The 24,845-nt window shown below is 39.1% G+C and overlaps 1 protein-coding gene across 1 annotated transcript in view; it reads left to right on the plus strand.

Moving 5' to 3' along the window:
* The window catches only part of LOC119619059 (uncharacterized), a 68,282-nt gene extending 43,722 nt beyond the window's left edge, over positions 1 to 24,560 (plus strand). Inside the window, exons 3-4 of the mRNA XM_037984311.2 lie at positions 19,805 to 19,891; positions 24,393 to 24,560. Coding sequence (XP_037840239.1) covers positions 19,805 to 19,891; positions 24,393 to 24,467 — 162 coding nt within the window. The 3' untranslated portion in view covers positions 24,468 to 24,560. The remainder of the gene's footprint in view (positions 1 to 19,804; positions 19,892 to 24,392) is intronic.
* The last annotated feature ends 285 nt before the right edge of the window (positions 24,561 to 24,845 follow it).

A 24,845-nucleotide genomic window follows, 5' to 3' on the forward strand; every position in this document is an offset into this window, starting at 1 on the left:
GACAAACAAAAACGTCTCCTGCCTGCTGCTCCACTTTAAGCTCCCCAAACTCACAACCTTTGTTTTCACTGCTCTCCCTAACTCTAATAGTCTTTACAAAATTGTCATGGCCAAATACTAACCTTTCTTCAACAAACAATTTCAGCATTCCTGCTGCATTTCCTTATTTCTAATCTAAACAAGCAGATGTTATTTTTGAACTCCTATCTTTTTTATTCCTAGAATTTTCTGTTCTATAATGTTACGTGATAATATCTTATCACTCTTAAAAATCAGTAATTTTGAGGGCATGTACTGGGGGCTAAAGACAATGTCACATACTTTCCTAACCTTCACGTCAATCCTATGGTGCTGGTGTTATCATTTTCATTTTATGAGAAGGAATTCAGATTTGCATAAGGAACACAAGGTCTCAACACCTGGGTTTACATCCAGATATCTCTCAATGTGAAACCTGTGTTATCCATAACCACACTGTACTATCTCCTTATTGTTAGTAAACTCATAAAAACAAAATCTGCATCTTGCTTATATTTGATTCCCTACACATTGCACATGACAGGCACCATGCTTTTTTTTATTCCTTTGAAAATTGATTTAAATTAAATTCTGCCTTAGAGCATAAGCTTTCTTGAAGCTGTATATTCACTCCAAACACAAAACAACCTGAGACCTTCTTCGCCTTTGTTCATCATTGATGAATGTTTGCTTGTTCTTTTAGTTACATTAAACTCTTTTATTCATTTTTACTTTATACTGGCTCCCCACGTTCTTGTTGCTGAACTGACAATCTTTCATTTTAGCTGTTTGACAGCTTTTACGCCCTGCCTGCCAGCATCAATATTTACTAATGGACCCTTTATCTTATAAAAGCTGTTTTCAATCAAGAAAGATAATGAAGAAATTACGTGACCCTAGACATGTAGCTACCAGTAACCACGGCCTGTGTCATTTGACTTTTTTGCCATCTGTGCCCAAGCAACAGGGCAGAGCAAGGAAAGGATAGAGGAGCAGAGATAGCAGAGGAGAACTCCAAGGAGAGAGAAGATTGATGATTCAGAAGCAGGAAGGGAACAAGTTTTTTTGAGTCTGTTTCTATGGCCCAGACATTTTACATGCATGCATGTTCCTATTTAATTCTCAAAACAATGCTAAGAGATTATGGCTAGCCCTTTTAATTTTTTCTTAAATGAAGAAAAATTGAGGATCAAAGACAAATGATTGGTTCAAAGGAAAAGAAATAGAAGTGAGAGAAACTGTTCATTATGTTAATTTAAGTCCCTGAAATTTGGAACTGTCCAGAACAGATTTGAATCCAGGCATTATCCATAGGATTAGGTAATCTTGAACAAGTTGTTTGTGTGTGCATAAGTGTGTGTGTGTGTTTGTGCATGCGTGTATGCATGTACATTTAGCAAATTTCCTTTTTCCCCTCCAAGGCTTATAGTTTTGTATTTTTAAATTTTTCTACTTTTATCTTAGGTTCAGGGAGTAATGTGCAGGTATATTACATGGGTAAATTGCATGATGCTGACACTTGGTGTATATGAATAATCTATCACCAAGGTAGTGAGCATAGTACCTGATAAGTAGCCTTCTAAACCACACCTGCCTCCTACCCTCCCACTTTGTTTATTGTTCCCATGTTTATGTCCACATGTATTTAATGTTTAGTTTCTATTCATAAGTGAGAACATACAGTATTTCATTTTCTGTTCCTGTGTTAGTTCGTTAGTTCATTTAGGATAATGGCCTCCAGCTGCATCCATTTTGCTGTAAAGGACATGATTTCATTATTTTATATGGCTATGTAGTATTCCACAGTGTATATATATCATTCTCTTGTTATCCAGTTCACTGCTAATGGGAATCTTAGATGAGTCCATGCTTTTGCTGTAATGAACATATGAGTGCACATGTCTTTTTGGTAGAATGATTTGTTTTCCTTTTGAGTATATACCCAATAGTGGGATCACTAGGTCAAATGTTAGCTTTGTTTTAAATTCTCTTAGAAATCCCCACACTGCTTTTCGTAGTGGTGGAACTAATTTTTATTCCAACCAGCAGCGTGTGTTTCCTTTTCTCTGCAACCTCACCAGTATTTGTTGAATTTTGACTTTCATAACAGCCATTCTGATGGGTGAGAGATGGTATCGTATTGTGGTTTCGATTTGCATTTCTCTAATGATTAGTGAGTATGAACAGTTTTTCATGTATTTTTTGGCCACAAGTATGTCTTCTTTTGAGAAGTGTCTGCTCATGTCTTTTGCCCATTTATTAATGGGGTTATTTGTTTTTGTTTACTGATTTGTTTTAGTTCCTTATTCTGACTATTTGACCTTTGTCAGATGCATAGTTTGCAAACACTTTCTCTCCTCTGTAGGTTGCCTCTTTGTTGATAGTTCTTTGGCAGTGCAGAAGTTCTTTAGTTTAGTTTGGTACCACTTGTCAATTTTTGTTTTTGTTGCAATTGCTATTGAGGACTCAGTCATAAATTCTTTGTCAAGGCTGAAGTCCAGAATGGTATTTTCTAGGTTTTTTTCTAGAGTTTGTCTTGTTTTAGGCTTTACATTTAAGTGTTTAATCTATCTTGAGTTTATTTGTGTATATAGTGAAAAGAAGGGGTCTACTTTCAGTCTTCTGTATATGGCTAGCTAGTTATTCCAGCACTGTGTATTGAATAGGGAGTCATTTCCTCATTGCTTGTTATTGTTGACCTTGTCAAAAATCAGGTGGTTGTAGATGTGTGACTTTATTTCTGGGTTCTCTATCCTCTTCCATTTGTTGATGTGTTTGTTTTTGTACCAGTACTATGCTGTTTCAGTTACGGTAACCTTGTAGTATAGTTTGAAGTCAAGTAGTGTGATATCCTCTGCTTTGTTCTTTTTGCTTAGGATTTCTTTGGTGAATCAGGGTTTTTCGGTTCTGCATGAATTTTAGAATAGTATTTCTAATTCTCTGTGAAATATCACTGGTAGTTTGATAGGAATACCACTGAATCTATAAATAGCTTTGGGCAGTATGTCCATTTTAGCAATATTGACTCTTCCTATAAGTGAGCATGGAATGGTTTTTCTTTTGATTGTCTCATGTCTGATTTCTTTCAGCAGTTTTTCCTAATTCTTGTAGAAATCTTTCATCTCCATTTTTCACTGTATTCTGAGGTATTTTATTCTCTTTCGTGGACATTATAAATGGGATTGTTTTCTTGACTGAGCTTGGATCATACTAGTATATAGAAATGCTACTGATTTTTGTACATAGATTTTGTATCATGAAACTGCTGAAGTCATTTATTAGTTCTAGAAGCCTTCTGGTGGAGTTTATGGGGTTTTCTTGGTATAGAATCATATTGTCTACAAAGAGATATACTGACTTCCTCGCTTCCTGTTTGGATGCCTTGTATTCTTTCTCTTGCCTGAGTGCTCTGGCTAAGACTTCCAGTACTATGTTGAATAAGAGTGGTGACAGTGAACATCTTTGTCTCATTCTGATTCTCAAGGGGAATGCTTCCAGCTTTTGCCCATTTGGTATGATGTTGGCTACTGGTTTGTCATAGATGACTGTTATTTTTTTTGAGATATGTTTATTCAATTCCTAATTTGTTGGTTGCTTTCAAAATGAAGGATTATTGAATTTTATTGAAGGATTTTTCTGTATCTATTGTGATGATCATGTGAATTTGGTTGTTAATTCTATTTATGAGGTAAATCACATAACCAATCCTGCATCCTAGGAATAAAAACTACTTGATTGTTGTGAATTAGCTTTTTGATGTGCTGTTGGATTTGATTTGCTAGTTGTATTTTGTTGAACATTTTTGCAACTGTGTTCACCAGAGATATCAGCATAAAGTTTTCTCTTCTTTGCTGTTTCTGTGTCAGGATTTGGTATCAGAATAATGATGGCTACATAGAGTGAGTTAGGGAGGATTCCCATCGTCTTGATTTTTTTGAATAATTTCAGTAGGATTTGTACTGGGTCTTTATATTTCTGGTTGAATTCAGCTGTGAAGCCATATGGTCCAGGACTTTGTTTGTTTGGTAGGCTTTTTGTTACTGATTCAATTTTGGAATTTGTTATTTGTCTGTGCAGGATTTTAACTTCTTCCTGGCTTCATCTTGGGAGGTTGAGTCCATCCAGGAATTCTTCCATTTCTTCTATGTTTTCTACTTTTTGTGTATATGGTGTTTGTAATAGTGTCTGATAATTTTTTTTTTTTTTTTGTATTTTTGTGTGGTTGGTGGTAATGTCCCCTTTGTCATTTCTGACTCTGTGTATTTGTATCTTTTCTCTTAATTTTTTAAAATTAATCTAGTTAGTCCATCAATCTTGTTTAGTCTTTCAAAGAACCTACTTTTGATTTCACTAATGTTTTGTATAGGTTTTTTTAATTTCAATTTTGTTCAATTAAGCTCTGATGTTGTTTATTTCTTTTATTCTGCTAGCTTTGTGATTGGTTTGCTCCTGTTTTTCTAGGTCCTCTAGGTGACACAGTAAGTTGTAAATTTGAGATTTGTCTACCTTCTTGATGTTGGGGTTTAGTACTATGAATTTTCCTCTTAATATTGCTTTACCTATGTTCCAAAGATTCAGGTATGTTGTGAGTCTGTTTTCATTAGTTTCAAAGAATATTTTTATTTTTGCCTTAATTTCATTCTTTATCCAAGAGTAATTCAGAAGCAAGTTGTTTAATTTCCATAAATTATTGTATGGTATTAATAGATCTTTTTGGTATTGATTTATATTTTTGTTGCTCTGCATCTGAGAATGTGGTTGGTATGATTTTGATATTTTTGAATTTGCTGAGACTTGCTTTATAGCTAAGCTGTGATCAGTCTTAGAGTCTTATATGTGTCATGTGCAGAGGAGAAGAATGTATATTCTGTTGTTGTCAAGTGGAGTATTCTGTATCTATTAGATGTAACTGTTCAAGTGTTTAGTTTAAGTCCAGAATATCCTTGTTAGTTTTCTACCTTGATTATCTGTCTAATGCTGTCAGTGGGATGTTCAAGTCCCCCAGTATTGTGTGATTGTCTATATTTCTTAATAGATGTCTAAGAATTTGTTTTATGAATCTTGGTGCGCTAATGTTGGTTGCATATATATTTAGTATAGTTCAGTCTTCTTGTTAATTTGAGCCCTTTATCATTATGTAATGCCTTTGTCCTTTTTGATCATTATTGTTTTAAAGTCTATTTAATCTGATATAAAAATAGCAACTCCTGATCTATTTTGTTTTCCATTTACCTGATAGATCTTTCTCCATCCCTTTACTTTGAGCCTATGGGTGTCATTACTTGTGAGATGAATCTCTTGAAGACAGTAGAGAGTTGGGTCTTGTTTCTTTGTTCAATTTGTCACTATATGCCTTTTAAGTGGGGGCATTTAGCCCATTTACATTCAGGTCAATTGATATGTAAAAATTTGATCCTGTCATTGTGCTGTTAGCTGGTTATTATGTAGACTTGATTGTATAGCTCCTTTATCATGTCATTGGGCTTTGTGCTTAAGCGCGTTTTTGTGATGGCAAGTATCGTTCTTTCAATCCCATGTTTAGCACTCCCTTTATGACTTCTTGTAAGGTAGGTCTAGTGGTAAATTATCCCCTAGGCATTTGCTTGTCTGAAATTAACTTCATTTCTTCTTCACTTATGAGGATTAATTTGATGGCATATGAAATTTTGGCTGGAATTTCTTTTCCATACGGATATTAAAAATAGGTCCCCAATTTCTTCTGGTTTATAAGGCTTCTGCTGTAAGGTCTACTGTTAGCCTAATGGGGTTCCCTTTATAAGTGACCCACCTCTTCTCTCTAGCTGCCTTTAAGATTTTTTTCCTTTGCTTGACCTTGGGGGATCTCATAATTATGTGTCTTGGAGATGGTCATCTTGCACAGTATCTCACAAGGGTGTTCTGAATTTACTAAATTTGTTTGTTGACCTCTAGAGGGATTGGGAAAATTTTCATGGACTATATCTTCGAATATGTTTTATAAATTGCTTGCTCTTTTTCCTTTTCTTTTAGGAATGTTAATGAGTCATTGGTTTGGTCTCTACATAATCCCAAATTTTTCAGAGGTTTTATTCTTGTTTTAGGTTCTTTTTTATTTTATTTTTGTCTGCCTGTGTTGCTTTGAAGGAGCAGTCTACCGCTTCTGAGAGTCTTTCCTGAGCTTGGTCTATTATTTTGATAAAGTTTCCAATTATATTTTGAAATTTCTGTAGTAAATTTTTCATTTCCAGAAATTTAGTTTTGTTCTTTCTTAAAATGGTTATCTCATTATTCAACATTTGGATCATTTCACTGATCCTTTGGATTAGGTTTCAATCTTTTCTTATATCTATCTTAATGAACTTCATTGCCATCTAGATTCTAAAATCTATGTCTGGCATTTCAACCATTTCAATCTTCTTGAGAGCCATTGCTAGGGAGCTAGTGTGATCATTTGCACGTAAAAAGACACTGGCATTTAGAGTTGTCAAAGTTCTTTTTCATCTATGAGGGCTGATGTTCCTTTATCCTTTAAAGTTACTGTTCTTCCAGTAGGACTTTTTGAGTTTTTGTTTTTATGATCTTTATTGCCCTTGAGTTTCCTTTTTTCTTTTATTTTTGAGACAGGGTCTTACTCTGACACCCAGGCTGTAGTACAGTAGCATGATCATGGCTCACTGAAGCCTTGACTTCCTGGGCTCAACTGATCCTCCCAGCTCAGCCTCCCAAGTAGCTGGGACTGCAGGCATGTGCCACCATGCCTGGCTAATTAAAAAAAAAAAGGTAGAGATGGAGTCTCACTATGTTGCTCAGGCTAGTCTCAAACTCCTGGGCTCAAGTGATTTTCCCACCTTGGCTTCCCAACGTGCTAGGATTACACATGTGAGTCATCATGCCCAGTCTTGAGAGTTTGTGGTGCAAGCTTGGTGTAATTGAATGACTTTATTTCTGGATGTTTTCAGGGGGCTCAGGCTCAGCTCTGTACTCCCAGGTTGTCTACTCTAACCCTGGGTGGCTGGGATCAGGTCTGCAGCTTTGTCCTTTAGCCCATCAAGGTTGAGTGTTGCCTGAGCTTGATGGGCTAGGATGCTCCCAGACTGCTGGCAACAGCAATCTGTAGGGGTGAGTGGGGGGTCATGGGTGTAAGTGCTCCAGCAGGGGTGGTAGGGGCACCATAGATGCGAAGCATGGTAGTGGTGGCAGGGGCACTGGGGGCAGGAAGCACTCCAGCAGGGGCAGAAGGGGTGCTACAGGCAGGGAGTGCTTAACGTGAGCATCAGGGGTGCCATAGGCAAATGTGCTCCAACAGGGTAGGGACAGGGTTGCAGGAGAACACATTCAGTGGGGAGGCTGTCAGCAAAGGTGCTCTGGTAGGGCAGCAGGGAGGCTAGGACAAAACCACTGTGGTGGTGGACACTGGCAAAAGTGCTCTGGTGGAGTAGTTAAAGCTGTGCTGCATGCAGACATGGCTAGGCAGGGACTCTGAAAGGGGCTGGCAGACAGTGGGGTTCACAGATCAGATTCATCCTGGTCCTGTAGGAAAGAGAGCCCTGTTCCCTCCAGGTCTAGTGACTTACGTAACTCACAGCCATTATATCCTTATGAGCCATTCAGGGCCTGGAACATGTCCCATATTCAGCAACCCCATGAAGGATTCCCAGTTTCACTCCCTTTCATTCTGCTATCTGGGTTGTCTCTCTAATATCTTTTAGTCCGTTTTTTCAGGTGATCTGTTCTGAGTATGCTGATTTACTGGATATTTTGGTCTGTTTTGGTGGAAGACATTCCTCCTGGCAGTATCTAGTTAGCTGTCTTGTCTTGGATACACTGTCCAAATTTTTAATTTCCAAGCATATAAAATGAGAATAATAGAAGATAAACTCTGATGGTTTACTATGAGGATTAAATGAGATAATGGATATACAGTTTTTAGCCCAGTTTCAGATACAAAACAACTGCTGCAAATATAACAAGCTTTTATATTTTTATTCTCATTAGTACTAAAATGAAATAATGGCTCCAACATTTAAATGTGAGCCCATTTCCCTTTGAATTCTATGTTATTTCCATGCTATCATGAAGTCTGGACAAGTCAGTAAATAAAAGGAATAAGAAAGAAAGGGCAAGAATAATATATTAAAAAGCTTTCTCTATCTGTAAAACAGGCTTCATTATGTTGATTAGACTATAGGAAGAGTTCTCTCCAGCCCAGATTAGTACTTCCAAAATTTCAGAATTCACCAAGCTTAGTCATTCTCCAGTTTTCTGGGTAATGTAATGGTACTTTATTGCCATGCTCAAGTTGATTCCTTTATATTCATATTGCAGTTTTATAGTAAAATTTGCTCTTTATCAACACATACAGCATATTTATTGTGTTGATAAAGCAGCAGAATACAATGTATTTGAAGCAGAATACAACCTATTTAAGTGAGAAAAATATGTTCATACTTTATTCATACTACTCTAAAATCATAGAATCCTCAATTTTTATAGTTCCCATAGGAAAAATTGTTTATAACGTTAATCCTTTGAAGATGAAAGAATGTTAAAAACTTAAAAAAATATAATCCTGATAGCCTGGACATCTGTATTCTACTTCAAACTCAACCTTGTACTGTGCGACCTTGCTTAATCTGTCTGTTGGTATTTGCAAAGCTTTGGAAACAAGGAAAATAAAGCTTTTATTTTTTATATTCACCTATGATAAAATGTTTTGTTCAACACTAATTCGTATATTTGATGAACAGGTGTTCTCTTTCATTTCTGCTTTTTTATAAACATGACCTGGTCTATTAGTCAAACAATGGTCTTAGTCTGTAAAAGGTGGATGCATAATCAGTATTTAATTACTAGGCATGTTATTGTCATTGATTCCTGGAAAAAGTGAGAATAGTTACGTATCTTCACTTTTTACAAAAATGCACATGAACACATGCTCACACAATCAGGACTGAATTTCAGCAGAAGCGTGTACTCCCTACAACCCACCCATGAATGGGTCCACACCACTAAGATTCAGTTTCCCTCTACTTTTCTAGTCCAGACACCCACCACGAGCCTAACATGTCAGTTTTTCAACAGTAAGTGAGCTAGTCCCTTTATCTGACATCAGCTTTATCAAGAGCTGGAACATTGTCTTTGAAAAAGAGTGAGTATGATTTCACTGAGAAGCCAGAAGAAAGAAATGAGGTAGAAGAGCCTGATTGCTGTAGGCATGAGAGGTGGCAGCACAGCGTAAAGCTCTCTGCACCACTCTGTCTAATGACAGAGTTCTACCACCTCTCTAGGGACAAACTGGGACGGGACAAACTGGGACACGGGTTCTCCCTACAGCAACCAAGCGTGCTATTCTCTGTCCTTTTATTAGCAAGGCAACTTCCACTGAAACCCTCCCCTGCCCAGTGCCATGTACTATCCTAGAAGAGAAAGACTCTGAACCTGGACTCCAGTCCTTTCTCTATGTTGAATTTTAGGATCTTCATGACTTACCAGATGAGATGGTTTTACAAATGAGATGCATCTGTGAATTGTCAGAGTGACTGGCACAGAGTTGATGATAAAAACAACACAACAACAAAAAACCACTAGTTTTCTTTTGAGTCTTTTTTTTCTGATGGTCTCTTTAAAATATTTTCCCACCTTCTTGTATATTGCCTCATAACTCTTTATCAGATTTCATGACCCTTATATCTTTACATAGCTGCCTTTCTGTATTCTAACAGTATACTCCAAGCATGATGCAAAAGGTGTGTGGTATAGTTGCTAGAAAATGAAGGATGAGTGAATAAAGCAATAAATGAAAAACTAAAAGTATAAATAGAATTGTACTAATGTATGCACATATGCCTGATACTTAAGTTATAGAAAACTCTGGGTGAGTGTCCCTTCCTCAGGAAAGTTTACCTCGATCACATAATGTAGTGTTTGCAGAAAGTTATGATTATATTTTTGTGTTTGTTTCTTTCTTATAAAGGCAAAAGACAGTAATGTTTAATCTTGTATTTTTGTTTTTGTTTTTGTTCAGTTAGGAAGAAAGTTTACTCCTGGAACAAACATTGTACCTGGGTCAAATATTGGTCTTCAGTGTATACGAGTAGAACAAATGAGTCACTCACTTCTCTCTCCTACCTCTTATTTCTCCTTATTCTCCCCTTCATCTTTCCTCGTATCCTTTTTCTCTTCTTTTTTCTGAGACGGAGTCTCACTCTGTCACCCAGGCTGGAGTGCAGTGGTGCCATCTCGACTCACTGCAAGCTCCACCTCCCGGGTTCACGCCATTCTCCTGCCTCAGCCTCCGGAGTAACTGGGACTACAGGCGCCCACCACCACGCCCGGTTATTTATTTATTTATTTATTTATTTGTATTTTTAGTAAAGACGGGGTTTCACTGTGTTAGCCAGAATGGTCTCGATCTCCTGACTTTGTGATCCGCCAGCCTCGGCTTCCCAAAGTGCTGGGATCACAGACGTGAGTCACCGTGCCCGGCCTTCCTTGTATCCTTTTTATTCTGCTTTCCCTGATTCTCACATTTATACACCTCTTCTCTCTTTTTCACTCATTTAAAAAAATTTTGTATATGACCTTCCATCTTTCCTGCAAAATATAAACACATTGTACTTGATGAAAATGATCATAAAGAATGTGATGATGATGATAGTAATAACGTAAAGTGTGTAATATGCCAGACATTATTCTAAGCATTTTACCTAAATTAACTCACTCAACCATCCCAGAAATCCTATGAATCGGGTGCTCCTCTAGTCCCCAGTTTACAGAAGAGAAAACTGAGGCTTGGAGAAGGTAACGAGCTACTCCAGGTTTTGGAACTAAGAAGTGTCAGAGATGGCTACAAATCAGAGGGTTTAACTTCAGAGTGTAAGGTCTAACCATTTAGATACGCTACCTCCCTAAAACCTCAATTTCCTCAAGTAATGTGTTTTAGGAATCTCTGGAGAGCTTTGGATTTTAGGATAAAATAAGATAGCTTTTAAATTTTCTTTGTTGCTCTTTCACCAGTTTCTAAGAAAATTCACTTCACATTATCATTCTGAAAATAGATCTGACTGGATTGAAACTCTGAACCACTCTGGCCTCCCCTGCTGTCAACGGCAGCCTGACAGCCTCCATAGTTCTTGATCTGGGGAATTATGGGAGAATCTTGAACCTGTCAGGATGCTTGACCAAGTCCTTGTCCAGTGGGTGAATGATAGAAGCAACATTTCTGTGTCTACTTGATGTGCCGTCTGGGAGCAGCCAAATCTCAGAGTTCTGTGCAGGATATCTGCAACTAAAGCCCCCAGTAAAATTCTATGTTGTGAAGGAAAGTGGGCGTGAGGTCAGAATGAAGGCATTGCCTGGGAGTCAGTGTACCTGAGCTGTAATCTTTCCTCAAGATCTCCAGCTGTGTGATATGGGGCAAGCCACTTAACATTTTCAAACTTCATTTCTCTAGTTATTATACAAAGAGTTTTGCCTAGTACATCTTTCAAGGTCCCATTTATCTATAAAATTCTCCAAAACTCATTTAAAACAACACACAAAAGAAGAAAAGCAAAATAATGAATTGTCAGTTCAGGCAATTTGACCCCGAGGCTGCAACTCTGAAATTTAAATCAGAGCCTATATGAAACTATCTTCTTCCCCTCTCCAAAGGACCTCCCTACTGAGTATTAGAATACCAAAAAAAAAAAAAAAAAAAAAAAAAAAAAAAAAAAAAAAAGAGAGAGAGAGAGAGAGAGAGAAATAACTGATGGCTTATGAAGAGAGGTAAAACAAATGAAAATCAGCTGTGAAGGTGAGTCAGGTGCTGGGAGGTGGTAGAGATCTGTAAGAAGGGGGCATTAAAATAAGAGCAATAAAAAGAAAAATGGACCTGATGTGATCTGAGAGATGGAGTCGGAGACTTTATGTCGGAAGAAGGTGGTGAGTGAAGCAGAACTTACCTGAGTCTGAGACTGAAAGTGTTGTTAAATTTGGTTTTTAGGAATAGTCCTCTCAAAGTGATTCAAACAACAAAGATGACTTATTCATGACCTCATAAAGTGGAAGGTCTTCAGTATGTTTCATTCAGTCACTCAGTGATCTCTCTAAGCAAGTAGCTTTCTTCTGTCTCTCTACTCTGCCTTCCTTTGTGCCAATTTCAACATTATTATAAGGCTGGCTTCACTCCTGGGGTCAAGATTATTAAGCTACTTCTTGTACTACAATTTCCCAGTATCTACTTGTGGGTTGGTTTTGGATAGCTTACCTGGAAGGGCAAGTAACTATTTCTATAAATCCCTTAGAAAATCTTCTCCCATGAGTCATTGATTCAACTTTAATCACATACACAATTTTATATCAATGTCACTGACCATGGGCATGATGTCCTCTGACTGGCTGAAGCCTCTATTACCCAAATTAATCACTATAGCAATGGGGTGGGGTGTTCCTTATGGGATTATATAAATTTTAAATAGTACAAGAAGAGCTGGGGCACTTAATCTCCTCTACACCCATGGCTGCTTTGCAATGGAAAAGGAGAAACATGAATACTGGGAGGCAGCAACCATGGCTATGTCATGAAGAGTCAAAACAAAGCAAGAACAAATGCTTAGAAGGAATGACAATGCGGTTTACCCTGAGAACTAGCTTTGATTGATTGGAGTACAATAGGCACTTAGAAAGGCAGCCTGAATGCCATGTGTTTGCAACTCTTGATTTAGCAGAAAAGTATATTAAAAAGAAGAAACAGATGTTGCCTGATTTCTGAAGTCCAGTTATTTAGAATCCGGAAGAGACAAGGCATTGCTAGGTAGCCTTCAGACTGCATTTGGTCCTGTATCTGCATAATAATATCCTGTACTACTAAAAGTTGGGTTTACTTAATAGGCTTTTCAAATTCTGCAATTTTTGCCTATAGACTCAGCAGAGTAAATGAAAAAATTAAGACGAAATTAACACGACAAATGAAATGAGATGGAACTGAATTTGATGCATAAAGTCGTTATTACATCTAGGAGGAAATAAAAGGAGCAAACTGCATAGAACACAGTTTACAACCCATGATTATCCTGAACGTGTCTCCTGGTCATTAGTACATGGACATCAGAGAATAGATGGAGATATTATTTATTCAGTTTTCCAGGCTTAGATTCAGCCTCTCAAGTGGGGGAAGGGACAGGCAGAAGTTGGTAATTCACTGTGTACAAATATTGAATTCAATAAATATGTGTTTAGCATTACTTAAGTACATATTTTTCTATAAGAAAATCTAGTAAATGTAGATATATGTTCTATTTAAATTTCCAGGCTACCTGGAATGTGGGTAGGAGTGGCCTGTGTTAATGAAGGTTCAATCAGGAAAATAAAAACTATTCTGAGAGGAAATCTAGTACAAAGAATTTATTACACAAGTGATGGAAGAGATGAGAAGACAATGGGGGCCTGGGAAGCACCCCAAGATTTTCAACAGCTGAACTACACAAGCATCCCTAAGTTTTAAAAGGAAAGGAGAAGAATTGTGATATTGCTAGATTCTGAGACAAGGTTTCACAGAACCACAAGAAATTTGTCCAATGGACTAAACAGAGAAACAAAGGAGAACCAGCCACAAGTACAGACATCACCTAAGGTGGAAGTGGAAGTGGATGTTCAGGGGCAGATACTCTGGACTTTCCCTTCCTCTCACCCTCCAATAGCATTTCAGTGCTCGTATTGTTTGAATATCTATGTATCTCTTCAAATGAGATTCTGGACCATGCAGTATACAGGGCTATATTCCGCAGAACAGAGACAAGGAAGAACAAAGAATTAACCTTAGGAAAACCAGACAGGACTGACACAGAAACTGTCATAATAGCTATAATTTATTACTTACTATGTGCTAAAAGAGGATGCTAAATATTTTTCATCCTATTTTATCTCATCCTCCCAACAGACTCATGAGATAAGTTCTATTATCAGTCTTATTTTTTCAGTGAGGAAAATTGCTTGGAACAGTTAAAGAAAACAAAAGAAAATTATATGGCTTATGAGAGGCTGAGCCAAGATTCAAATCCATGTCTGTCAGTCTGTCAAGCCCAGGTTTTCCACCCTAAGTTGATGACACAGACTACCATAGCAGGCAGGCTGTAAGATGTATCATAATGTGCTGGAGTTCTTCATGCAGATAGTAGGAGTTTGCATTGGGTGTATCTAAGAAGCAATTATAAAGGCTAGGACATTGGAGTTATTTCTTCAAAAATGAGAGCACAGAAATGACATGGGCAAAAATAAGATATGGTGATAATTGGCAAAGCAGTGCTGGAGATACTAGGGCAAATGGGAGAGATAGCATAGGTATGAACAATGACAGGAAACTGCAGGACATTTTAAAGAAGGGTGTGTGTGTGTGTGTGTGTGTGTGTGTGACAGAGAGAGAGAAAGAGACAGAGGAGAGACAGGACAGAGAGATAGAGAGATCTAGTTTAAATGTTCTACAGAATAACATTCAAATATAGTTTAGAACCTGAGGTTAGAAGACCTCTGATTTGCACTAAGGGTGCATTTTAAAAGAAAATAAAAACATATAATTTATAATAATTTTTAATACTTGCATAATTTATAAAGCTCTTTCAAATCCATTATTCTCCAATCAGCCTTGATATAACTCAAGACTATTTTTGCTGATTGTACATGATGGCATTGAGACTCAAGAAAGGTAATCAACTTTCCAACTATTGCATACTGATAGAGTTTGGATAATTGTCCCTGCCCAAATCTCATGTTGAAATGTAATCCCTAATGTTGGAGGTGGGGCCTGGTGGGACGTGTTTGGGTCATGGGTGTGGATCCCTTATGCCTTGGTGCTGTCCTTGTGGTGGTGCATAAGTTCTTGAAAGATCTGCTTGTTGTAAAGTGTGGCACCTCCCCACCCACTTTCTCTCTTACTCCTGCTTTTGCCATGTGACGTGCTTACCCCTACTTTTACCTTTCCCGATGAGCAAAACCTCCCTGAGACCTCTTCAGAAACCAAGAAGATGCCTGTGCCATGCTAGCACAGCTTGCAGAACCATGAGCCAATGACATCTCTTTTTTTTATAAATTACCCAGTCTCAGGCATTTCTCTGTAGTAATGCAAGAATGGCCTAATACAGAAAATTAGTACTGAGGAGTAGCACATTGCTATAAAGATACCTGAAAATGTGGAAACAATTTTGGAACTGGAAAATGGGAAGCTGGAAGAGTTTGGAAGGTTCAAGAGAAGATAAGACGATGAGGGGAAGCTTGGAACTTCTTAGAGACTGGTTAAATGGTTGTGACCAAAATACTGATAATAATATGGACAGTGAAGGCCAGGCTGATGAAATCTCAGACAGAAATAAGAAAGTTACTGGGAACTGGAGTAAAGGTCACCCTTGTTATGCCTTAGCAAACAGCTTGATTAGCAAAGAGCTTGGCTGCATTCTGCCTATGCCTTAGGGAATCTGTGAAAATTTGAACTTGAAAGTGATGATTTATGGTATGTGATGGAAGAAATTTCTAAGGAGCAGAGTATTTAAGAAGTGGCAAGGCTGCTTCTGACAACATACACTCAGGTGTGGAAGCAAATAAATGACTTAAGTTGAAAGGTATATTTAAGGGAAAAGAAGAGTGTACACGTTTGGAAATTTTGCAGCCTGGTCATATGGCAGAGAAAGAGAAAACTTCTTCAGGAGAGGAATTCTTGCAGGCTGTGGAGCAACCACTTACTATAAGATTTATGCAATACAAAAGCTAGGTGCTGATAGCCACATATATGGCACAAAGGCCTTGAAGGCATTTCAAAGATATCTGAGGCACTCCCTTCCATCACAAGCCTGGAGGCCTAGGAGGACTAAATGGTTTTGTGGACCAGGGCCAGGGTGGTGCTGTCCTGCACAGCCTTGAGACACTGCTCCCTGCATCCAGGCTGCTTCAGCTTCATCTGTGGCTCAAAGGGCTCCAGTACAGCTAGGGCTGCTGCTTTGGAAAAGGCAAACCACCATAAGTCTTGGTAGCTTCCATGTAATATTAAGTCTGCCAGTCCATAAAGTGCAAGAGTGAAGGGAGTTTGGCAACCTCTGCTTAGATATCAGAGGATGTATGAGAAACCCTGGGTGCCCAAACAGAAGCCTGCTGCAAATGCAGGCTCTCACTGATAACCTCTATTAGGGCAGTCTGGAGGAGAAATGTGAGCTTGGAACCTTGACACAGAGTCATCACTGGGGCACTGCCTAGTAGAGCTGTGAGAAGGGGGTCACTTTCCTCCAGACCCCAAAATGGTAGATCCACTGGCAGTTTGCACCCTGTGCTTGGAAAAATCTTTAGGTACCTGTGAGAGCAGCTGCAAGCGCTGAACCCTGCAAAACCACAGGGATGGAGCTGCCCAAGGCCTTGAGAGCTCACCCTTTGCACCAGTGTATCCTGGATGTGGGACATTAAGTCAATAGAGATTATTTTGGAGCTTTAAGATGTAATGACTACCCTGGGATTCAAACTTGCATGGGACCTATAGCCCCTTCCTTATGGCTAATTTCTCCCTTTTGGCACAGGAATGTTTACCCAATGCATGTACCACCAATGCATCAGGGAAGTAGCTAACTTGTTTTTGATTTTACAAGCTCATAGGTGGAAGGAATTTACCTTGTCTCGGATGAGACTTTGGACTTTTGAACGAATTCTGGAATGATTTAAGACTTTGGAGGAAGGTATGATTCTACTTTATAATGTGAGAAGGATGAGATTTGGGGGTACAGGGAGTATAATGGTATAGTTTGGATATATCTCTTGCTCAAATCTCATGTTAAATTGTGATCCCCAGTGTTGGAGGTGGGGTCTGGTGGGAGGAGTTTGAGTCATGGGGAAGGATCTCTTATAGTTTGGTGCTGTCCTCACCAAAGTGAGTTTTCACATGGTCCAGTCATTTAAAAGTGTGTGGCACCTCCCCGCAACCTCTTGCTCCTGCTCTGCCATGTGAGATACCTGCTGTGGCTTCACTTTCTGCCATAAGTAAAAGCTCCCTGAAGCCTCCCGAGAACCAGAGCAGATACCTGTGCCATGCTTGCACAACTTGCAAAACCATAACCCAGTTAAACTTCTGTTCTTTGTAAATTACACAGTCTCAGGTATTTGTTTATAGCAATATAAGAATGGCCTAACACACATTGTAAATATTACATGAGAGTCAAGACTAGAACTCTTGCTGCTTACTCCTAATCTCAGATCTCTTCACATATAATCAATATGAATTTGTGAATAAATTATATATTTGGCTTCAAGACACAGCAACTAATTCTAGATAACTCAAAGAAAAAGAAGCCTCATTATAAGCATAAAAGAGAGTCATGTTTCCTTGAAGTAAAGATACAACTGAGACAGCATGATACTGGGACTCAGGTAAAAAAAAAAAAAAAAAAAAAAAAAAACACGTTAATTTTATCTTGATCTGTTTAATCTTCTCCCAGACTTGTAACTTTCCTCACTTTTTCAGTCCACTTAGAAAGAATAAGAAAGGGAAAGATACCCATGTCATCATAAAATCTGGATTTAAGTTCTAATAACCCAAAATTATCTCTCCCTCTCTCTCTCCACCCCAAACTCTCAGGAAGAAACTATAACTAGACCAGTTTTGATCAGGCATCTCTGTTTAATTCAATCAGCAGTGAGAAATATGTGTATATAGTCACATTATTAAAAATGGTTGGCAGGGGCTCCCAGTAAAGTGAGGTCACTGGAGAACATTACTTCAAATGGTATTTATCACACTCTGACTGTATTATAAAGAATTTTTCTACTTTCAGATGGGAGGAAAGGCCACGTCTCTGTTTATCAATAAAGGCTCTAGACCAGCACAGAAGAGAAGCAGGATGATCAATTCCTTGGATTGCCTGAAGAGCAAACCCATGCCTCCTCCTGAGCAATGCCCATCAAGCAGAGAAAACTAGAGGGAGTGCCTTAGGTCTCTCCATTAGTTCATATCCAACCTGGTGACTTCTAGTCCTCCAGAGTCTTTTGCTCAGGCAAAAGGAAGACTGTCACATGAAGAAGATTAAGAAGACTCATTCACAGGTTGTGATTTCATTTAAAATATGAGAGCCTGACTCTCTGGGATGCACCACTCTTAATAAACTTAGAATGAATTCAACATTTTATAATAAAAATGTCCCTTAGGTGGGTACAGTTAACAAAGCACCTCTATTGCTCTGATCTCATTTGATTCTCACAGCAACTTTTTATCACGGGAAGGGTAGGAAAAGCTGTTTGTTTCCCTATTTCACACATGAGTCTACTGAGGTTCATAGAGGCTCACAGCATCATGAGGTAGTTTGTGCCATTTCGATTAGATGCCATGTCTCTTTATTCCCAATCCAATGCTCTTTTCTATTATACCACAATTTTTACCTTGTAAGATCCCTCTCCTATTTCTTTCTTTTCTTAAATTTTATTAACCACCCCTCTCTGGCTTCTCTTTATCACCTTAAATATATTTTTCCTTCTAGGACATCAAATGATTTGCTATAATTGAGTCTCTTTGTTTATAACCATGTTTTCCCTTTCATTGCCTAGTGTTTCATTTGGAGATATGCAGTCAACATTACAACAGGTATCTACTTTTCAACATGTGAGAAGCTCATCTGATGAAATTACAATTCCTAGCTAAAAGGGGCAATCAGAATAAAGTATACACTGAAGAGAGACCCATGCCTGCATTGGATTACCTTGGTTGCTTGTCAGAATGTTATTACCCAAACTCCTTTCTCCCTTTCTCATCTCTTTATCTGTCTTAGCTGTTCAAGCATTACTATAAAGAAATACCTGAGAAGGGGTAAGTTTGAAATAAAAGAGGTTTAAATGGCTTACAGTTTGGCAGGCTGTACAAGCATGGTGCTGATGTCACTTGGCTTCTGGGGAGGCCTCAGGTAGTTTTTACTCAAGGTGGAAGGCGAAGTGGGAGCAGGCATGTCACATGGTAAATGCAGGAGCAGGCGAGAAAGAGCAGAGGGAGAGATGCCATACACTTTTAAACAACCAGAACTTATGAGAATGCAGAGTGAGATCCTACTTACCACCAAGGGGGCGGCCCAAGTGATTCATGAGGGATCAACCCTCATGATCCAAACACCTCCCACCAGGCCCGACGTCCAGCATTGGGGGTTATATTTACATATGAGATTTGGACAGGGACAAATAACCAAGTTACATATCCCTAATTTTTTCTCTGCAAAATTGTTTTTCAGAATTTGTTTTACAGTTGAAATGTGAAGAAATGGTACCCCCAACAATTTTTTTTTTTTTTTTGACAGAGTCTTACTCTGTGCCCTAGGTTGGAGTACAGTGACACAATCTCGGTTCGCTGCAACCTCTGCCTCCTGAGTTCAAGTGATTCTCATGCCTCAGCCTCCCATCATAGCTGAGATTATAGGCGGCTACCTCCATGCCTGGCTAATTTTTGTAGAGACCAGGTTTCACCATGTTGGCCAGGCTGGTCTTGAATTCCTGGCCTCAAGTGATCAGCCTACCTTGGCCTCCCACAGTGCTGAGATTACAGGCCTGAGCCACTGAGCCAGGACCCAACATCTTTATTTTTAAAATTCAGTGGCTTGGTATTGGAGAGAGCCAGTTGTGTGTGACTCACTGTCACACAATGCTGCTACCATTTCCCAGGAAAGGGGTTCTTCTCTATAGCCATCTTTGGACATGCATGTTTCTGAAATTTCCTGAAGTTGGGAAACAGGACAGAACTGGTGAAGTTTTTAGATATACTAGTATCCAGGTAACGGACACAGGAAGTAAAAACAAACGCTCTTTGGATATCTGAATTCACCAGAATAAAGCTTGGAATTCTGAACGTGTAATGCTGGAGCCAGGACCAACTGCAAAGATCCTTTGGCATTGTGCTGTCAAGGAAACTGAGGTAATAATGTACAACAGAGGGAATTGCTGAGAGTCACCTGCAACATCCCAGTTCGGCAAGGTGTGCAGTAAACCTTGCTCTGTCACTTTGGTTTACAAGCTGCTGCCCCTTTGTATTGAAATGAAGCATGCAGGAAGACTCAGTGAAATTACCTTTGAAAATTTCCAGCTAGGTTGTACCCTCCTAATACCAGGTTTAAAAGCACAGGGTGGTTGTAAAGAATGTTTCCAAAGGGTGGGCTGTGGGGATGGTGGAGTTGGTGATGGAAAGGAGAGAGATGGAAAGAAATGGTTTTTATGATGAGATTCTCACCGGGAGCTAAAATCATCCAGCGGGGTGGAAGGGGGGAGTTGTGTTTAATGTCTGTTAAATTCTGGATAGCTATTTAAGCTGGGAGTGGTGAATTCATGGGGTATACTGGGTCTCTTGGAAGATGGTTCAACCTTTCCTTTGTCCTTCCCCTAGAAGAAACCAAGAAGAAGGGGAAGGTATGGAAATGGATGGGTGGGTGAGGTTTAACACAATTTTGAAGTCTACCAAAACACAAATCTTTCTGCTGAACAAATCATGGTGTTTCCTGGGCACCAACCTAGGAAAGTGAGTCTAATAATGTGGCGATCTGTGCAGCACCAAAGAGCATTTGATCTGGAGTGGCAGCGGGAGGGTAATCCAGAAAACCTTGCCTCAACTTATAATAAAGGAGTGGTGGGTCTATTTATTAACATGGTAATAATGGGCCAGTAAACATTAAAAGATCTTGACTGTATGCTGGGCACTGCCCCTGGCACTTGCCCTCAATTATTTCATCTATTCATTACCTCAAACCTATCTGTGAAAGTAAGTATTGTTATCACTGTGATAAAAAATGCATAGGATTAGAAAAGTTAACTAATTACCAAGATCACAAAACTGGCAGTGGAGAAGCAGCATTGTGATTCAAGTTAATCTGTTCCAAGACCTGTGCCCAGTAATAGATACAAGTAATTTCATGGTATTCTTGCATAACAAAAACAGCCTGATTTTTGAAGCCCAGTTCTATGTCCTGTCTGAATCCTGAATCTGCACTTCTAACTTGTATAATACTAGATCTATTTCTAACCTTTTGGTTAGAAATCAAAAGTGCTCAAGAAAATCAGTCAGTAGATGGGAATCAGACAGGGCTGGGTAAATAGTGAAGTATGGTGAGAAGAGAAGGATCAAACAAAATGGCTGTGAAAGAACAAAACAGTGTTGAGAAACCAAGCAGGCAAGCTGAGTATAAAAAGCTCATGGTTATGACAAAGAATTCACTTTAACAAGCTTGTTTTTCCATTCTCTCCCCCCAGCTGATCTGATGACAATCTCATTCCAACTAAATTCTCTTGTGTCGTAAATCTCTGTTTTTCCATCTCATTTTTTCTCACCTATTTTATTTTTGTTCCATTAAACATCACCTCCTCTTCCTTCCTGACCACTTCATTTTCTGCCTGGCCTTGAGATGCTCCCCAAGCATCTCAACAGCTTGACTTCTTCCTCTGCTAGGGGACTAATAGCTTTTTGTTGATCTACTGGCCATCTGGAAGCCAGAGCAGGCTCTACCCCACACAGGACCCAGGAAGAGAAACCAGTGTAGGTGGCATGAGGAGGCAGAAACAAGGAAGAAGAAGAAATAAGGAAAGCCAGGGAATATAATAAGGAGATGACAGAAATAAAGCAAAATGAGAGGAAAATAGGATGGAAAGAATAAAGATAGAAAAGCTTGTATTTCAAAGATAAAGGAAGATTCATAAGATAAAATGAGAGGTAGAAAGTAAAAACGCATAGGAGAGAGGGAGAGAAAGAGAGGGTAAATAGAAGGGGGGAGATACAAAAATTTCACAAAGTGAAGGGAGAGGAAAAAAAAAGAAAGAAAAGCTGAGAAAAAGTAAAGTCTATATATAGTAAAGGAAAGACACCCGAGGTGGGGAGGAAGGAAGTTAGGCTGAAAGGGATGAAAAAGCAAAATGAAGTAATCAAACTAGTTGAGAAAGCAGTGAGAGACATAGCCGGCAGAAAGAAATACTGAGAGAAAAGGAAAACAAACCCAGCGGGAAGAAGATAGATGTAGGCAAAACAAGATTGAGGGAGATTCTTAGATAAAATGAAAAGACTGTGTTTTCAAGTCGATCTTTTCCCTTGCCTCTACAAAGACATCATTTCATTTAACAACAAATGTGTGCATTAAAATAGCTGAAAAACAAGTAATGCCGTAGAGCTGTGCATGCAGGGGATATTGTTTGGTCAGCAATGTCTCTCAGGAGACCCCAGGATTTCATTTAAGCTTTAGGAACTATACAAACATCATCATAATAGCTAATATTAACTGGAAATGTACTATGAACTCGCACTGTGTTTAGCACGTTGAACAGTAATTTGCATGTAATTCTCACAACAAGCTTATGAAATAGTTGCTATCAATATCTTTGTTGGTCAATGAAGATAGGGAGGCTTAGAGAGGTTAAAATAATTTGCCTAAGGCTGCACAGCTTTAGGTGCCAGGCCCAGAATGAAATCAGGTAGTGAAACTCCCTAGCCCATGCTGTTAACCACTTACTTTCCAAAAAGAAAAAAAAAAAAAAAGCCATGGTGTCTGGAAACAGGGCTCAGAACTGGACAAATTCAACCATGTTGGCTGAGTCCCACTGTGTATTTGGCACTAAGTTAGTGGCCAGGAGACAGTCAGAGATAAATAAAACGTGATCTTGGCTTCCAAGAAGGTAATGAGGCAGGGCTGGGGAGAAGATATGTACATGCACGGTTCGCAATTAGGGGAAGTGTGTTTCTGTAGGTAAGAACTAAATGTTGTGGACACAAAGATCTGGAATGACTCCTCATGGGCAGGTTTGACAAGGGAAAGTAGAACTTCTCAGTGCATGTTTTCTGTAAAAAGCCAGGTAATAAATGCTTTGGGCTTTGTAGGCTACAGATCTCTGTCACAACTACTCAGCTCTTTAGAGCAGCGCAGTCCCCAACCTTTTTGCCACCAGAGACTGGTTTACTGGAAGCCAATGTTTCCACAGACAAGAGATGGGGCTGGTTTCGGCATGAAACTGTTCCATCTCGGATCATCAGGCATTAATTGGATTCCCTTTCATGCCCAGATCACAGTAGGGTTCGTGCCCCTGTTCCTAGGAGAATCAAATGCCCCTCACTGCTCTGACAGGAGGCAGAGCTCAAGTGGTAATGATGGCTCACCTGTGGCTCACCTCCTGCTGGGCAGCCTGGTTCCTAACAGGCCATGGACCTGTACCTGTCCTTGGCCTGAGGGTTGGGGGCCCCTGCATTAGGGCACCAAGAAAGTCACAGACAATATGTGAACAAATAAGCAAGCACGGATGTATTCTGAGAAATTTTGTATTAAGGACAATGAAATTTAAATGTTATATGATTATTCATGTGTCACAAAATATTACCTTTTAAACATTTCTTTCAATCATTTACAAATAATTTTTAAAAGAACATCCTTAGCTCATGAGTGATGAGCTGAATTTGGTCTGGGGGTTGCAGTTGGCCAATCCCTGCCCTTGGGGGGATAATTAAGGAGAGCATTCCCTGTATTGAGAGGCATGCTCAGAATCAGAGTGGCATGACAAGTCCTGGGGTTTCTAGAGAATTACTACTGTCTTCCTCAAGTGCCAGGTGTAGCCTAGGGCATGAAGGAGATGAAGTTAGACACCTGTGTTGGGACTGGATTATGAAGTGTGTAGAATTCCACATAAAGAGGTTGAATTTTATGACAATGGGGAGCCCTTGAAGTAGGTTTTAAGCAGGGATTTACCACAGTTCAATTTAATTTTAGATAGGAAAAAATGAATAGGAGGATTGGAAGCTCTAGCAATAATTCATGTGTGCACTTATGAAGGCCCCAACTAAAGCAGAGTCAACAGATGTGACAGCAGGGGAAGTTCCAATCACTGCTTAAAAGATGGGATTGATTGGCTTTGGCGGTTGAATAGGTAGGGAGGAAAAGATGCCCATTGTGGCTCACTTGTTAGTTACGCTTTCAAAGTGAATCAAAAGAAGTAAATCTCATAAAAATACTGAGATATTCTGCAAAACCAAGCAAGTATGTGTATATAAATATGTGTGTGTGTACTTTTATAATTCTAAGAGTAATATGTGCTTATTTTAATTAATGCAAGGCTAGATACTGTAATAAACCAATTATACAATTTCAGTGACTCTGTATATTTCCTGTATACCACTTCAAATCCTTTGAACTTCACCTCTTATTTCAGCCATGTCAGTCATAAATGGCCTAATTCAGACATGACATAGCAAGACCTTACCTCAGACATGCATTAGGCACCTCCATAATTCTGACCTAGGACATCTCTGACTGATTGGCAAGGAACACTTTCATGACATACTCTGTGCAATCATATGCAGCCTGGAAGCCAGAGAATCAGTGCCCCAAGGACCAGCTCTTGACCACTTGAAGATGACAGCAGATGTATAAATGCTCCCTCCTTCTCTTCCACAGGTACACTGTTCCGAGATGAATTTATATGCCTCTTCAGAAGACCTGGTGGGATTGTGCACCAGCTGTCTGCAGTGAGGGTCAACTCAATAATGTGTCCTTACAATCCCTTTTTCTCCATCTCTAACTCGCTTCATTGACCCCTCACTCTGGCTCTCTGAACAAATTCCTAAAAACCTATCTGCCTACAGTTTTTTTATAGGCTCTGTTCTTAGGGAAAACGAGGCAAAGGAATTTGATTAACAACAGAAGCTTAATTTTTGCTTGGATAATCAAAAAATATAACTGTTCTACTTAGCAGGAAGCTTTCAAGGGGTAACGTGAGGACCCCAGTTCCTTCCACCATGTAGCTTTGTGAACTTTTAGGATCTCAGAGTCCCCTCTGAGGGAAAAAGTAGATAGAGAAGGTACAGTTGCTTTTTCAATTACACGTCTCCCATTCTCTCACATTCTATA

The sequence above is a fragment of the Chlorocebus sabaeus genome, chromosome 12, assembly GCF_047675955.1.
Source record: "Chlorocebus sabaeus isolate Y175 chromosome 12, mChlSab1.0.hap1, whole genome shotgun sequence".
Classification (NCBI taxonomy): Eukaryota; Metazoa; Chordata; class Mammalia; order Primates; family Cercopithecidae; genus Chlorocebus; species Chlorocebus sabaeus.